Below are 16,677 nucleotides of genomic sequence, written 5' to 3' on the forward strand. Positions count from 1 at the left end.
CTTGTTCCTTCCTAGGGCATTATTCCAAGGGAGCATAGGCTGGTTGCCCGGCGCCTTCCATCTGCACTGATGTGACCCTAGGGCACAACCAGGCACCCTAAAAACTAGCCCTAGGCTCAGAACCCAAATCCCCAAATACATATCAAGGTGGAAGTGAGGCCAGGGTGCTGCAGCTTGATGTGACATCGTTTCCCTGACTTCCGGTCTCCTTCACCTGACGAATGGTGCTCTCAGCTGAAACTGGAAAATGCTGCAGGAATGCAGGTTTGGATGGTAGAACTGAAGAGTGGGGTTTGCACCTCCATTGCCTCTTGGATGATCTTCCTTTGTGGCATTCTTCCAGCTCTTCTGAAATCAAACCGTGAGGATCTGGAGTCCTCGTTGATAGCGCTGACATCGGAGGAAGCCAACACCCCTGTGGAAGTCCTGCCTGGATCTGTCTTTCTCTGTGCTTGCCTCTAGGCACAGTTGGGTTTCCTTCTCCCAGGCTTCTTCCCATGACTCCACGGAGCTCTTCTGCTGGGCACATCTCAGCCGACCCAATCTGCTCTCTGATTGTCAGTCAGTGAGATTCTGTCTTCTTCTTACTTCTTCAGAATATATCAATGCTCTGCCCAGACCTTCTCTTTCTCTGGGGTTGTCGAGTCAACCCCAACTTATAGCACAACAGAATGAAACACTGCCCAGGCCTGTGCCATCCCCATGATTTGCAGGTCTGTCCATTGTGATCCTTCGGATTGTCACTGGCTGATTCTCAAAAGTGCATCACCATGCCTTTTCTTCCTCGTCCCTCTTAGTCTGGAGGCTCCGCTGAAACCTGTTCAGCATCGTAGCAACATACAAGCCCCCACTGACATGGTGGTGGCAGAGCATGAGGTGCACTGGCCCAGAGTCCAACCCTGCGTCATTGTTGTTAGGTGCCACTGAGTCATCTCTGACGCCTAACGACCCTATAGACAACAGAACAAAACACTGCCTGGTCCTGTGCCAGCCTCTTGATTCCTACTATACCTGGCCCATCATTGCAGCCACTGTGTCAATCCATCTCGTTGAGGGCCTTCCCTTTTTTCATTGACCCTCCACTTTACCAATCATGATATCTTTCTCCAGAGAATGGTCCCTTCTGACAATGTGAGCAAAGTAGATGAGACAAAGTCTGGCCATTCTCTCTTCCAAGGAGCATTCTGGCTACACTTCTTCCAGGACAGATTTGTTAGTTCTTTTAGCAGTCCACGGTACTTTCAGTATTCTTTGCCAACACCACTACTCAAAAGCATCAACTCTTCTTTGGTCTTCCTTATTCATTGTCTAGCTCTCACATGCATATGAGGCTTGGTCAGGCACATTTTAGTCTCTTCAAGGAGATATCTTTGCTCTTCAGCACTTGAAAGAGGTCCTTTGCAACAGATTTGCTCAAATGCAATATGTCTTTTGATGTCCTGACTGCTGCTTCCAGAATTCTTCCACTAAATCACCACTGCCCCTGACTGGGTAGAGTTATGTATTTCCAAAATATCCCTAAGTTCTCTTAGTGGCCCAGTAGCTCATTACAAGCATATCACCTGACATGGCATCTAAATATTTTGTCTCTCTGGTAGCATAGTGGCTAAGACACTTGCCTGCTAACCAGACGGCTGGCGGTTCAAACCCACCAGCCACTCCTCGGAAGGAAGGTTGGGCAATCCTACTTCCGTAGTGATACTGCCTTGGAAACCCAAGGAGGGGTCGCCATGAGTCGGGTTTGACTCGACGGCACATAACAACAACAACAACAACAACAACTCATACCCCCTGCTGGAGTAAGGGCATCTCCAAGGTTCCCTAACACCCTTGAGTTAGTGGAAGATCCTCTGTCCACACCAGCTACTCTTCCAAACAAGCACTGGATGTTACTGCTGAGAACTTCAGTACCAAATGAAAGAGTTCCCAGATGTAACCAGGAGTATGGGACTCAGGTTCTGCCACCCAAGGACCCCTCCCTTCCCCTGACCCTGATTGGTTGCTGCCCTCGACAGAAAGCAGTTAGTCCAGGAATTATGAGATCTGCGTATCGACTTAGAGTTAATTGTCCTTGATTGAAAAGAAATTGTTTCTTTATTCTTGGTCAAGTTGTGACTCCCCCCTCTCCCTTCCCTCTCTCCCACAGTCCCCTACCTTTTCTCTTTTAAATAAACCTCCTGCTCATTTAGCCTGAGTGGCTGCAATCAACCAGAGATTAGAGCCACCACTAATGTTAATAATATGCTAATATTTCATTACGTAGGCCTGGTGCTGAGTGGCTTCCCCATTTGATTTACTTGTCAACACTGCTGGCTTAGGGAGCAAGGCAGAGTTGGGAGAAACCAGACAATGGATTTGGACTCCCAGAATCCCTGTTCTGGGTGGTGGTCTTTGCTGTCATTAGTTGCCATTGAATACATTCTGATTCATGGTGATCCCATGTGTGTCGGAGTAGAACTGCCCCATAGGGTCTTACTGAAGCAGTTCACCAGGGCTTTCTTCTGCAGAGCCTCTGGGTTTGAACTGCCAGCCTTTAGGTTAGCAGCTGATCACAAACTACAATTTCTAGATGGGACTTTAGGAAAATTGGGAAGCTGTGGATAGGAGACGTTGTTACTGGGAATCCAGGGTTCCTTCATCCAGGGCTCAGAGCCCAGCTGTCATGGCTCCCTCTCAGGAACCCTGGACAGCTGCCTGACAAGTGTCCAAATGCCTCTCCAACAGGCTCTGCCACCTCCTGGCTCTTCATGGGCTCCTGGACATCCCATTCTTTCCCACTCTGGATTTCTTAGGATGAAACAAGTGCTCCCCTACATTGTCAAACCTCAGTGCTTTTCTGCCCATGTCCTATGCTGCACACGTGGCAGGAACTTAATATGTCCCTGGTGATGGACTGGCAATCCTGAATGTTAAGGCTCTCTGTAGTGATAGTGTTTGTTTTGTGCGTGTCCTAGCTGCTTAAGAAACAATGGATTTAGAAATATTGTACTTGGGGGTGAAATCATAGGAGCCCTGGTGGCACAGTGTTTAAATTGCTCGACTGCTAACCAAAAGGTTGGTGCTTTGAACTCACCAGCCACTCTGCAGGAGGTAGATGAGATAGTCTGCTTCGTTCAAGACTTACAGCCTTAGAAACCCTTTGGGGCAGTTCTCCTCTGTCCTATAGAGTTGCTCTGAGTTGGAATTGACTGAACAGTAGTGGGTTTGGTTTTTTTTTTTTTAGTACTGAAATCACTTCATTCAAAGAGTGCCAGTTCTAAGAGGCCAACCAAACACAGAAGAACATTAGAACTATTGCCAACAGTGAGAATAACAGCCCAAACCACAATAACACATCAGGGAATAATGGCAGAAGGCAGAGAGGTGGGGACAAAGGGGAGGACATAAGCCCTTGCTTGCTTGGCACCTTCTCTGCCTCCTAACCTGGGTCTCAGGTGTGGAAGCCACAGAATAGGAGAGCCTGCTGGGGAAAGGGACAGTGAGACAGGCAGGTGGGGCAGGTTTCTCTCAATGCCCAGGTACCCTTTCTAGTGACAGAGTGAGTTACAGTTATGCTGATTCCCCCACCTGCAGTACTTCCCTCTGCTCCTTCCTCCAGATCTCATCCACCAGAGGGCCACCCATGAATCCTTTAAACTAAGGTATCAAGTGTTATCCCCTCGGGAGTGTTTTTGGACACTTACCCTCTGGGTGGACTTGGTGATGGTACCTCCCCCTGTCCTACATGGGACCCTGTGCACACTTCTTCCATCCTAGCACCTGCGGTCCTTGGACATTCTGTGGTTGCGTGTCTGTCTTCCCCATGACTCCCACCAGCCGGCATCTTCTGCAAGGCAGAGAGGGCGTCTATTCCATCCACTCCTAACAGAGAGGTCCTGGTATATAGTGGTGCTAACTAGGAGCTCTGGTGGTGTAATGGGTAAGGCATTTGACTGCTAACCAGAAGGTCAGTGGTTCAAACCCACCAGCTTCTCCTAGGGAGGAAGATGAGGCAATCTACTTCCATAAAGAGTTACAGTCTTGGAAATTCAATGAGGGTTGCTATGAGTCAGAATCAACTCTATGGCAGTGGGTTTGGTTTTGGGTTAACTGGAAGTAGATGGGGAGGGGAGAAGAAGGGACACAGTGGGGAAGAGGAGGAGTGAATGTGGCCCCCTTAGAGACTGGAAGTCTGAAACAGTTAGCTCAGCCCAACAGCTCCACCCACTACTGTGCCAGGCAGCAATAGGCTGACATCCCCAGATGAGGAGGGTGTGTTTGCCCCTTCCCAGCTACCGTTGCTGGCAGGGAATGACATATGAAGAATAGAGTCCAGGCTGCTCCTTAAAGTTTACCAACTTGATGTTCCTTGCACCGGGCCTGGGGCAGATAGTAGAACAGTCAGGAATGCCACTAGGTTGCACACATAACAGCATCTCTCATCCCAAGGCCAGTTTGGCAGCAAGCCCGATTATGAGCACTGCAGGCAGAGAGCAAGTATCAAACCCAACTCCAGTACCTTCCGACAGTGTGTGCATTAGTCAACCTTGATGAGCCTCAGTGTCCTGGAAAGTGAGCCCACCCATGAAGCCTGCCTCATCCCCCATCTCTGACACATGTTGCTGTTGTTAGCTGCTGTTGATTGGTCCAATTGTTACTTTGCTGCTGTTCGTTGTTACTTAATGTTGTTACTTGAGTTGATTCCGACTCATAACCACCCCATGTGTGCAGAGTAGAGTTTTCAAGCCTCATTTTGGAAGCAGATTACCAGGACTCTTCCAAAGTATCTCTAGGTGTATTTGAACCACCAACTTTTCAACTACTCGTTGAACGCTGTTGGTGCCACCCAGGGACTCCTCTGTGATGCACAGAAGTCTCTTCAGAGCTGCAAGTTCTTGCCTCCTCTCTCTCCAGAGAACTCCAGCAAAGCCACAGCCCCACTGCCCCACTCCCTGACACTCTGCCTCTTCCCTCCATGCAGCCTGCCTCTGAGGTTTTGGGTCAACATGATCAAAAACCCACAGTTCGTGTTCGACATCCACAAGAACAGCATCACGGATGCCTGCCTCTCGGTGGTGGCCCAGACCTTCATGGACTCCTGCTCCACGTCGGAGCACCGGCTGGGCAAGGACTCACCCTCCAACAAGCTGCTCTATGCCAAGGACATCCCCAGCTACAAGAGCTGGGTGGAGAGGTGAGTGCTGACCAGTGGCCAAGTTAGGGCTTGTCACTGGAGCAGGCCACTTCCCTCGACAGAGGTCCCCTCTCCAATGGGCTGGTGCTCACAGACTGGTCATTCATGGAGCCTGATGCTGTGGTCACAGTCCACGCCCCCAGTGGTGCTGTCAGCCAAGACAAGAGTTGGGAAATTTGCTAGAGTTGGCAAAAGCTCTGCTTCTCTATGTGTTGGTATTTTTAGCCAAGTCAGCTCCGACTCATGGCCACCCGCTGTACAGCAGAAAAGAACATTGCCCATCCCACACATCTTCATGATTGTTAGTATATGAGGCCATTGTGGCAGCAACCATGTATTTTGAGTGCCTTCCAATCTAGGAAGCTCATCCCAGCATAGGTTGGATGATGTTTTGTTGTGATCTGTTGGGTTTTCATTGGCTATTTTTCAAAAGTCAATCGCCAGACCTTCCTTTCTAGACTGTCACAGTCTGGAGGCTCCACTGCAGCCTGTCCACCTTGAGTGAGCCTGGTGGTATTCAAATTACTGGTGGCAGAGCTGTTAGCATCATAGTAACATGCAGGCCACCACAGAATGGCAAACTAATGGATGGGTGGTCAGTTCTGTGCACACAAGGCCCCAAATCTTCATGGCTGGAAAGCCTGCTAGGCCCAGAAAGGCCACAGAGTTCCCAATCCCCATCCAGAATTAAAAATAAATAAATACATATATACATACACAAACACACACACACATTTATTGTTGTTGTATGCTATCTCGTCAATTCTAACTCATAGCAATCCTATAGGACAGAGTAGAACTGTCCCATAGGGTTTCCAAGGCTGTAATCTTTATGGGAGCAGATCCCTGGGTCTTTTCTCCCATGGGGCTGCTAGTGAGTTCAAACCACTGAAGCTGAGTGCTTTAACCATTGCACCACCAGGGCTTCATGTGTATGTGTGTGTGGGGGTGCTCACTAGAGTTCAAGCCAGTGACAGAATAACATCTCTCACTACAGAAGGACTGGGGTGTCTACCTGCTCACAGTAGTCCTGTCCACCTGGCATTTCCCCCATGCATTTCCTAGGGATGTCACTGGTCACTGTCATCTCTGGGCAGTGTTCCCTTGTTCTTCCCTCAACCCCCACATGAGGAGATCTGGGTGCCATGGCACTGTAGGACTTTATTGGTCACAGTGGCCTGGTCTTCTCTCAAGCTCCTGCTGTCCACCTGTAAGCCACGGGGCTGAGTTTTTCTCAGTACAGAGGTAACTCATGGGCCCCACCAGCCTGTCACCAAGCACCTGAGCAAGGCAACCCCATGAGCCTTACTCACTCACCACAGTGTCCCTGTCCTAGCAGAGGGTGGGGACTACTGTCTTCATTTTACATATGTGAAGGTGAAGAAATCAGCACGAAGAAGGGTTATGTGATCACTAACATGATGTTTCCTACTATTCATAATTGTTTCAGACTGGGCCTCTGAAAACCCATACGGCATCTCCCTGGAAATAAAGAAAGATGCCCCTTCCTACTCGAGGACTTAGTCCCACACCAAGGTGCCCAACATACCTCCACACCAAGGTGCATGACATAGCTCCACACCTGGGTCGGTGATGTAGCCCCACACCAGGGAGCATGACACAGCCCTACACCAGGGTGCGTAACCTAGCCTCCCACCAGGGTCTGTGATGCAGCCCAACACCAGGGTGCATGCTCAGCTGAGGCATGGGCCCATCGGCAGCCACTACTCAGCTCTTGGCCAAACACCTATACGCAGTGAGCAACCTGCACAACTCTCCATGGCCATCCTTCATTTAGACTCCCTTTCTCTTGTTTCCTAGTAGCTTAAAGACAGGAAATCTGGGTGGGAGCTCAAATTTTGTGCCTTTCTGAAAATGAAAACAGACTAGAAATAGTTTTTGACTTGTTGTTGTTATGTGTTACTCATAGAGACCCCTCCTTAGGTTTCTGAGGTGGTGTCACTCCTCAGAAGGAAGGTTGGGCAATCTACTTCCGTAGTGACACCGCCTCAGGAACCCAAGGAGGGGTCACTATGAGTCGGGTCTGACTCGATGGCACGTAAAACAACAACCTCATCACGACGGATGTAGATTGCCCAACCTTCCTTCCGAGGAGTGGCTGGTGGGTTTGAACTGCCAGCCTTCTGGACTGGAACAAAACCCACCACCTGTTTGCCACTAATCAGGAGATGTTCTCCATCTTTACACTTGAAAATTGCCTCCCTTGCTCAGAGGTGACCACTGAGATGGGCTGGAGGCCTGGCCAACTCGGCACCATAGCTCAAAGACCTTCCTTTTGTTCCCACTCTCCCCGGTGTTCTTTGATGTCCTCCCCTCCCTTTCCCACTGGTGGGTAGAGTCAGCCTTGGCTGTTGGGGAGAGAGCTGACTCTTGCATCCTTGTGCCTGATCATGTCTGAGAGGGCCTCTCACCCTCTCTGCCTGGACAGGGGCTCAGTCTTCAGAGAATAGAACTGCCAGGAGCAGGCCCTCCTTGTGGTCACCTGCTCTACAGCAAAGAGAGGAGAGGCAGCGGTGGGGCTGTGGTTATCCACACACTGACACAGCATCACTGTGATGGAGACCTAGGCAGGGAGGGGACATGCAGGAAACATCTGCACCGAGGACACTTCCTGAACATGCTGGTGAGTGGAGGGTGAGACGAATGCATGTGCCAGGCTAATGTCCCCCTTCTGCTCAGTGTAAATGAGATTTCTGCCATGCAGCTGCTATGGGTCATGAGTAACCCCAGTCCACTTGGTTATTTTTAGGAGTGGCTTGATGGTTTCCATTTCTTATCCTACTAGTTTCTTAGCAACCAGTGGTGCTCTTAGGAAAGCCATCTTTCACATACATGCTTCAGGTTCTTTGAAAATCCTTTCTTGTCTCTTTCTGGGGTGGGGACACCAGGATGGAGGGAGCAGGAAAACTGCAGAAGGAGGTCTGGAGATAAAAGCCTGGAATGCACCTTTACTTGGTGATGAAATGTCAAGCCCACACTCATTGCTCCACTCCCTGAAGGGGAAGGCCAAGTCCAGCAGGCAAAGCTTGGTGGAATCCCCAGCGAGCCTGACTCCCCCACCCCCTTCCAAGGACATTGGCAGCCTCTAGTTCAGAAGGGTGGTAGCCAGCTTCTTGAGGGCAGGGCTGATGCACTTCTGAGCACTGTGCCCTGCTGCTCTGGCCGTGTGGACTGGGCACAGAACTCAGGCCTCGTGACACACTGAGGTAGGCTGAGTTCCACATTCTTTTCAGAAGGACCTTCTGTATCATCATAGCTAAGCCACAGAATTTACCCTGGCTGACCCTCTCTTCAAAGAGGGTGGAAAGCAGACAAACTCCGGAAGCCTCACTAACTCTTGCTTCGATGGCCTACATGGTTCTCTCAGCAGCACCTCTCACTTGTGCCTCCTAGAAGTTCTTCATTTATCCATCTTTTCACCCATCCTCTCATCCATCTTATTTTCCCACCCACCCTCCCTTCTACCCTCCCACCCATCCTCCCATCCATTCTTTCACCCATCTTCCCACCCATCCTTCCATACATCTTCCCACTCACCCTCCCCCCTCCTCCCACCATCTTCCCATCCATCTTGTCTTCCCACCCATCCTCCCTTCTATCCTCCACCATCCTCTCACCCAACCTCCCATCCATTCTTTCACCCATCTTTCCACCTTTCTTCCCATCCACCCTCCTATTCACCTTCTCTCCCCACCCATCCTGCCTTCCATCTTCCCGCTTATTTTCCCATCTATCCTCCCACCTGCCCTTCCATCCATTCCTGCTACTCACCTACCTACCTACCTGCCCAAGGGCCTCTCCACCCACCCTCCAACTCACCCTGCCACTCATCTTTTCAAGCATCCTCCCATCTCATTCCTGCTTCTAAATACCTTGCAATTCTAGCGTCGGTGGTCACACTGCAGACTCTGTCTCCAGTATCTCCACCCACGAATTAGAGCTTTGCCTGTGGCCAATTCTAGAGAAAGGAGAAGAATCTCTTGGTTTCTCATTAGCAAGTGTGGTGGTGGTGCCACGGTCATCTTATAGAACACAATCCAGTGATGTGGTCTCCGTATAGTGGTGTGTCATGATCAGTTGAAATTTCTGTTCCAATACCAGTAGCTGCTAAATGTTCACAGTTTGGTCATAAATTTGTTAGGAGAGCTTCAAGGTTATCCCGCTGGCAACATCAGCCTCACTCACAATCCGATAGGCTTCCCATATTAGAAGTGAGTGGGAAAGGGAGCCACAGTGGGCCCAGGGGAATTGGACTAGGAGCGTACCATACATTTGAATGTCATCCATCATATGTGCCATGGCATGAAAAAGGTCAGGAATTTTAAATATTTAAATGTGTATCCTAAAGAAACCATCTATTCAAACATATGAAGCTGTGATGGTTCTCCCCGGGAGACAGACTGGAGGTGAGATGTAGACATTTCATTAACTTATTCATTAGTCCTCAGATCAGACATTTCTGGGTATCTATCCTGGGTGTATTGGGCACTTGAATATATTGGACTTGGTCCTCTCCCTGCAGCTCTCCTGGTCAAAGAGAACACAGATGTGCACTCAACATGAGCTGTAGTAGAGGGGCAGCTCAGGGGTGAGGGGCTGGTTCTGCTGGGCTGGGAGAGGCCAGTGAAGAGGTCAGAGAGGAATGGACTTGTGTGGGGGGTTTTGAAAGGCAAGTTTCTGGGGGCACCAGAGCACTGGATTCTGAGGGTCTCTCACACCTGCATCTTTGCCCTTGAGGAGCTTGAAGAGATGGTGACGATGCTTTGTTTTTCTCAGAGTTTGGGGCCTTTGAGACCACCTTCTCAAACCCTGGAGAGCCATCCTAAAGGCAGAGATGGTACGCTGTCCTTCGGCACACAGTGGGCCTCCTTGCTTCCATAGAAGCCCATAGATATAAAATGCTGCAGACTGTCAGTGGAGTGTCTAGCTGTTCTGGGGCCTTGCCCTTCACAGTATCTCTTTGAAGGCTGATGTCAGGACCAGAGGGTGGGGCGTGCTACCTGGCACAAGCAAATGCAGCAAGGAGAGTTGGGTGAGGCCAGAGGGGACCAGCACCTGCCCAGTGGGCCTGACCTCAGCCAGACTTTTGGCCTGGTCGGCTTGAGGGGGTGGGATCCTAGGACACTTTGGGGGCATCAGTCCCTTCTGAGGAAGGCCTTACCTGCACATGGAAATCCCTGGGAGTAAGTTCAAGTGTGGGGACCCAGCAGACCTTTCCTTTCCTCATTGTGCAGCCAGCTGATGAGGACACTTGTTAGAAGTTCATTAACAGGGCTTAATTGCATTCTTCACAATCAATAAGGCTTCTCCATGGGGGAGCCCAGCACAAAAGCCAGCCCAGCAAGAGCTGAAAAGAAAGCAGTTGTGCAAGGAGCAGCTAAGAGCTACCACCACCACGGGGGGCCTTAGCAGGCTGAGGGGCACTGACAAGGGGGTGGGATGGGTAGAGCCCTGGAGGGAAAGCCAGAGCTCAGGCCCTGAAGCTAGGCTCTGCAGAGGGTGATCACAGCCCTGGGCAGGGCTGGGAGGAGAAGGGGTCCAAGCCCCGCCTAAGTTCCAAAGCACTGAGCAGGGTCCCTGTTCACTCTGCTCAGTCACTTAGAACCTGCTTAAGATAAAGTCAGGTGGGTGCCCATTTATGGGCTAGTATGTGGCTGCAGATGGCACTGGTCCAAACCAGCCTCCTGCACACAGACGACAGAGGAGACTGGAGCCACCCAGTGCAGACTTGACCTCACTGTCAGAGAGAACATGTCCAGATCAGGAGAGGTCGTGCCTTAGAGAAGAAGATTCAAGCCCCTGTCCTGGCCCCATTCCATTCCAGCCTGCCACCCATGCTCCTTCTCTCTCCTTCACATACACACACACACACACACACACACACGCATATGCACACACACACACACTCCATAAGTATTGTCTTTGGAGAAATGGGTTGATGTTTTAGCGTTCAGCAGGAGACCAGCCACTGTGAGGATCTAGAGGGCTGGGGTCTCCTTTTCCTGCACTATGGAGACGAGATCTCTAAACTGGGCTCTAACACACGTGTTGTCAGCTGTCATCCAGTAAGTCCCTTTCATTGTCCCCGTGCACAAAAGAACAGAACCCTGCCCTGTCCCATGCCATGTCCATGGTCAGTTGGGGCAGACCTTTGTGATCCTCAGGATTTGTATTGGCTGATTTTCAGTAGAGCGCCAGGCCTTTCTTCCTGGTCTTTCTGAGTCTGAAGCTCTGCTGAAACCAGCTCACATCACAGCAGCACACAAGCCTCCACTGACGGACAGGTGGTGGCTGGTCATGAGCTGCACCGTCTGGAGGTTAGACCTGAGTCTTCACCTGTGGACGGTGGGAGTCCGGCCACTGCATGCCCTCTGCCCCTGTGTCCCAGAAATGGTAGCAGTGGATCAGGCCACTCTTCGAGTTTTACCCCTGGATTGTCATGAGTAGCGTGTTGGTGGGACTTAAGCTACTCAGAAGCCTGTGCCTTGAGGTACCTCAGGTGTGGCTTTGGGGGGGGAGGGGAGCACAGGGCTTCAAGAGAGCAGGTTCTTCTGGGATGAAGCCAGAAGAAGCAAGACCAGGGACGCAGTGTCCTGATGGGCTGCACCTGGCGGAGGGGCCAGGAGGTGGAAGATTCCCCACTGAGAGATGATTTGAGAAGATTGAAGTCCAGCTGCGACTGGGTGGGACAGGGCCACCTCACTGAGCCACCATACTATTACAGCTTTGTCCTCCTCACCTCCCTTGGCAGTGTCAGGGGCTGAGACCTCCCTACCAAAACACTATCCACTCAACAAAGCAGTTGGTGAGAGTGTGCTGGGTCCCCGAGGGACAAAGGACACATACTTCTCTCTCTGTTTCTCTCTGTCCAGCCCCTTCTTTTGCCAGAGGGCAGAGATGTCATTTGCTGCCGCTCTGCTGGCCCCGTTTTCCAGAGAATGACAAGTCTGTGCCCCCAGCATGGCTGTGGCTCGGAGCAGGGCTGCCACCCCTGCCCTCGCCAGGTGCTCTGGCAGCAAATTGAACTGTCACTCCATGGCCAGCCCGGCAGCCTGACATTGGAGAAGCATACGTGTGTCGCCCTGTCAGCCTGTCCCCTGCTCCTGGGGGTGGATCGGGGGAGGTAGAGGTAGGGAACTGGTGCAGGGCTGATGGGTTCAAGGTTGGAGCATGAGGGATGTGGCAGGAAGGATGCAGTGCCAGCCCTGGGTCAGGACTATGCCCGAGGCTCAGAGAGCGCCCTCTTCAGGCATTGGATCACACCGAGTCCTGGGCTTCCTGCATGACGTTGAGGGTGAAGCCTTAAATGCTTTGTCCAAGGTGCCTCACTTGTCTCGCCCTCTCCCAGCCTGGGCACTGCCGTACCCCCACCCCTTCCTGTCCTGGTTTGTCTTGCTCACTTTCTCCAGCATAGAAACACATTGTGATGGGGCCAGGTCTGGGGTACTGCCAAGACTCCTGGGTTTGCCTCCTACTCCCCTGATGCCTCCTTGTCTTTACCTGGTCCCTTTTACAAGAAGCCCTGATGGCTCAGTGCTAAGCCTCAGCTGCTAACCAAAAGGTTGGCGTTTCGAACCTACCAGCCACTTCCCAGGAGAAAGATGTAGCAGTCTGTTTCTGTAAAGATGACTGCCTTGGAAACCCTATGGGGCAATTCTTCTCTGTCCTATAGGGTCACACAGTGTCAGAATTGACTCAATGGTTTCGTTTTTCTTTTTCTTTTTTTCTTTTATGTGGCCTGCAAGTTAGAAAGTCCCAGAAGTGGAGAGGTGGCTGTCTTTGGGGCACTGGGACCTCTCATTCCTCATTAGGAAACCACACAGCTCATCTTGGCGGGGGAGTTGGGGTTTGGTGCATAAAATGTCAAATTGCAGAAATTAAAAATGTAAATGCTGGCATCTAATTAACCAGTTGACAGCAGTGCACAGCTGCAAGTGACAGTGACTGATTGCCTTCTGCCAGCCTCTCCCCCAGCAGCCCAGCCCCCGCCCCTCCCATCTAACCCCAGGGAGGGAGGACATTAGGGAGGAGCCAGGCTCCCCAGAGCCCTGCTGGGAACCTGGTGGATTGCAGGAGGTGGGGGTTAGAGAGATTGAACTACAGCAAGGATGTGGGAAGCAGGGACCTGCTGACCCCTGTCTCGCTCCTGGCCACACTCTGCCAGTGTCTTGTTTCCTCTCTTATCCCATCTCTCTGGGCCTCTGCTTCCAGAGCTGCAGACTGCTCTCCCTGCGCCAGACCCAGAGCTTAGAGGGAGAGAGGTCAACCTTGGTCGCCAGGTCCCCGCGGTCCACAGGGATATCCACAGCCTCAAGCGCCCAGTGGCCTATGGCCCCAGATGCAGTGGTGGCAGTTTCTAGCTGTGCTTCACCCGCAGGGCCCCAGCTTCTTTCTTGCCGCCTCACCTCACAGGTATTACTCAGACATTGGGAAGATGCCGGCCATCAGCGACCAGGACATGAATGCGTACCTGGCCGAGCAGTCCCGCATGCACATGAACGAGTTCAACACCATGAGCGCGCTCTCGGAAATCTTCTCCTACGTGGGCAAGTACAGCGAGGAGGTGAGCCCCACTTGGCCTGTTGGGAAGGAAGGGGGCAGGGCCCGGGGAAAACCCTGCTCATGGCAGCCTCCATGTATAAGCACCACCATAGGCACCCCCACCTCCTCAGAGAAACTTTCTTCCACCCAGGATTTGCGGCTGTGCTCCAAAGACTAGTATACTGTAAATGGTTTGCTCCGTAAGTTCTGCACCAAATCTTACTGTTTTGGGACATATAAATCAATATCTTTTTGCTACATTTTTTCTCTTTTTGTACTTATTTTCTCTCCCTTTTTCCCTGTTCCCTCTCTTGTATTTTCCCATTTCTCTAATCTAATTCTCTTTAAACAAGCATTTCCTGACTCCTTTGGGCATAGCCTTCTAGTGTGGTGTGCTTTGGTAAAGAGTGGAGTGGAGTGGAATGGAATGGAATAGAAACAGAAGTGAATGGCATAGAGTGGGATGAGGTGGAGTGGGCTGGGGTGGGCTGGGAGGGATGGAAGTGAATATATTTTTGGTGGTGTGTTTTCTAGTTGGAAAGCCTCACCTGGGGTAATAGCCACTACAGACGTTGCCTTCTTTCTTGGCCATTATGAAGGTGCCTATGAGACTTTCTTGGCCATGCAGGCCTAGACCAAGTGGGTTCAGAAGCTGATTCCGTGTACCTTAGCAGAGCATAACCACCATCTCTGCGAGGGGAAGGCCCAGCCATCATGCTGAGGGCACTCACATATGTCACCTGACTCTCCTCTCCACTGGTGCAGATCAGAGAGGGATTAGACACTCCCACGAGCTACAGATGAGGAAAGTGAGGTTTCAAGGGTACGATTTACACTACCTCCCCCAGCTGGAAACTGATGGAAGCCATCATTCAAATTCATATCTCCCAAGTCCGAGTCAAATTCTAATGCATTTTCCACCACACACCACAATAGCTCCCTGTGGCTCTCCTTTACCCATGATCTGATCTCAGAAAAAGCTTTGGTTGGCCCTACTCACTAGGGATTAATGACCAATGAAGGTGAAGGCATTGCTCATCTGGGCATATCTGCTTTTTCATGGGCACATTTAAGTCAATTGATTTCAGGCCTTAGGGAGCTGAAGGGGATTTTCCTCTTTTGGAAAGAGAGACAAGATCTCTTAACAGCCATGAAATCCCATCCCCAGTGGACACTGAGCAACACTCTGACATTGGTTCTGGAACCATCTGCCATTTAACCTGCATGAAACTTCAGTGTCATCACACAGATCTCCACAAAGCTGCCCTTCACGGCCAGTAGAATGTGCACACTTATCAAGATGGGATGATGTTTGTGTCCATATCCTGTGCTCTTTGACACACATGCCCATACATTGTACCCCACACACAAATGCCTCCCATATGTCTCATATGAGTGTCCCAGGGCTGCTGTAGCAAAGTACCCCAGATCAAGTGGTTTTAAACAACAAGAACATAGTGCCTCATAGCTCAGGAAGGATAGTAAAACTGTCAAGTTGAGTCCAACTCATAGTGACCCTTCCTTGGGTTTCCGAGGTAATATCACTACAGAAATAGATTACCCAACCTTCCTTCCGAGGAACGGATGGTGGGTTTGAACCACCAACCTTCTGGTTAGCAGACAAATGCCTTAGGCACTATGCCACCAGAGGTCCCAGAAGGAGGGTAGGAGTCTGAAATCAAGGTGTCAGCCATGTTGATTCCTTCTCAGGGCTCTGAGGGAGAATCTGTTCCTTGCCTCTCTCATAACTACTTTTGGTGGTTGCTGGCAATCCTTGATGTTCTTTGGCTTATAGACACATCACTCCACTCTGTGCCTCCATCATGACATGGCCGTCTTCCCTTGGTGTCTATATCTCTTCCCTTTTCATAAGGACCCCACTCTTACTGGATTAGGACCCGCCCTAATCCAGTATGACCTCATGTTAACTGGAAACATCCTCAAAGACCCTCTTTCAAAGCAAGGTGACATTCCCAGGAGCTACAGGTCAGGACTTAACAGATCATTTTTTGGGACACAGTTCAGTCCTCAGCCCCTCACTCTCCCTGTTACCCAGAGCAGACTGCCTACTTAAACAACAACTTCATGTGTGCATAGGTGCAGATGTTGCCAAACCCTTTGACTGTATCCACACCAACTGTGTGTACCCTAAGCCCGCAGCCCCACCTACACACAAACACTAATGAGTAACCCCTGTCCTTTGCCCTTCCACAGATCCTTGGCCCTCTGGACCATGATGACCAGTGTGGGAAGCAGAAACTGGCCTACAAACTAGAACAAGTCATAACCCTCATGAGCTTAGACAGCTGAGAACCATCCTCCAGGGCTGCCCTGGAGGGGGACACACCAAGCCGTGCCTCAGTCTAGATCATCATCTTTACCAAGTGCAAGTTCCGACTGGTGCCAGCTGCACCACCTGCGCAACGCTGTCCTCTCTGCCTCTTTCTGTCTCTCCCTCCTCCCTGGATCCCATCTCTTTCAGTTGCTCTGCTAACACTGACCCTCGGTTAGTCCAGATGGCCAGGCCCATGGTGAGGGACCCAACCAGGAAATCTCAGATACGTGTTCCAGTGATGGCTGACCCTGAGTCAGGAGCAGGGCCCAGGCATGGGAGTTGCCCAAGATGGAGGATGGGCCTGTGCTGCTTCTTCACCTTCCCTTTCTTGGGAGCTCCACTTTGGCCCAAATCTTGGTCTAGGGAAGAGGTGGGGAGCTCAGTATTACCTTCTCTGGGAAGACATCATCTGCTTACCCTTCCCACATCTCCAACTCCAAGAGGTCAGCTTGCGTCTATGAGAAGAAGACCACTCTTCCCTTGGTGTCACTGGAGTGGAGATGTGTATGGAGTAGGAAGGAGCCCTGCAATGCTGCTCCACACCTGGTGGGATGCTGTTCAGAGGCCTCCTCGCCCCCTTCTGTGGTTTTCCAACTGCCTTGGAGCC

At 51.0% G+C, this 16,677-nt stretch overlaps 1 protein-coding gene across 1 annotated transcript in view; it reads left to right on the forward strand.

The window, feature by feature from the left end:
• The window catches only part of PLXNA4 (plexin A4), a 497,799-nt gene extending 481,754 nt beyond the window's left edge, over positions 1–16,045 (forward strand). Inside the window, exons 29-31 of the mRNA XM_007953478.2 lie at positions 4,961–5,173; positions 13,607–13,757; positions 15,950–16,045. Coding sequence (XP_007951669.1) covers positions 4,961–5,173; positions 13,607–13,757; positions 15,950–16,045 — 460 coding nt within the window. The remainder of the gene's footprint in view (positions 1–4,960; positions 5,174–13,606; positions 13,758–15,949) is intronic.
• The last annotated feature ends 632 nt before the right edge of the window (positions 16,046–16,677 follow it).

The sequence above is a fragment of the Orycteropus afer genome, unplaced genomic scaffold, assembly GCF_000298275.1.
Source record: "Orycteropus afer afer isolate SDZICR_OR568_19922 unplaced genomic scaffold, OryAfe1.0 scaffold00397, whole genome shotgun sequence".
NCBI lineage: Eukaryota > Metazoa > Chordata > Mammalia > Tubulidentata > Orycteropodidae > Orycteropus > Orycteropus afer.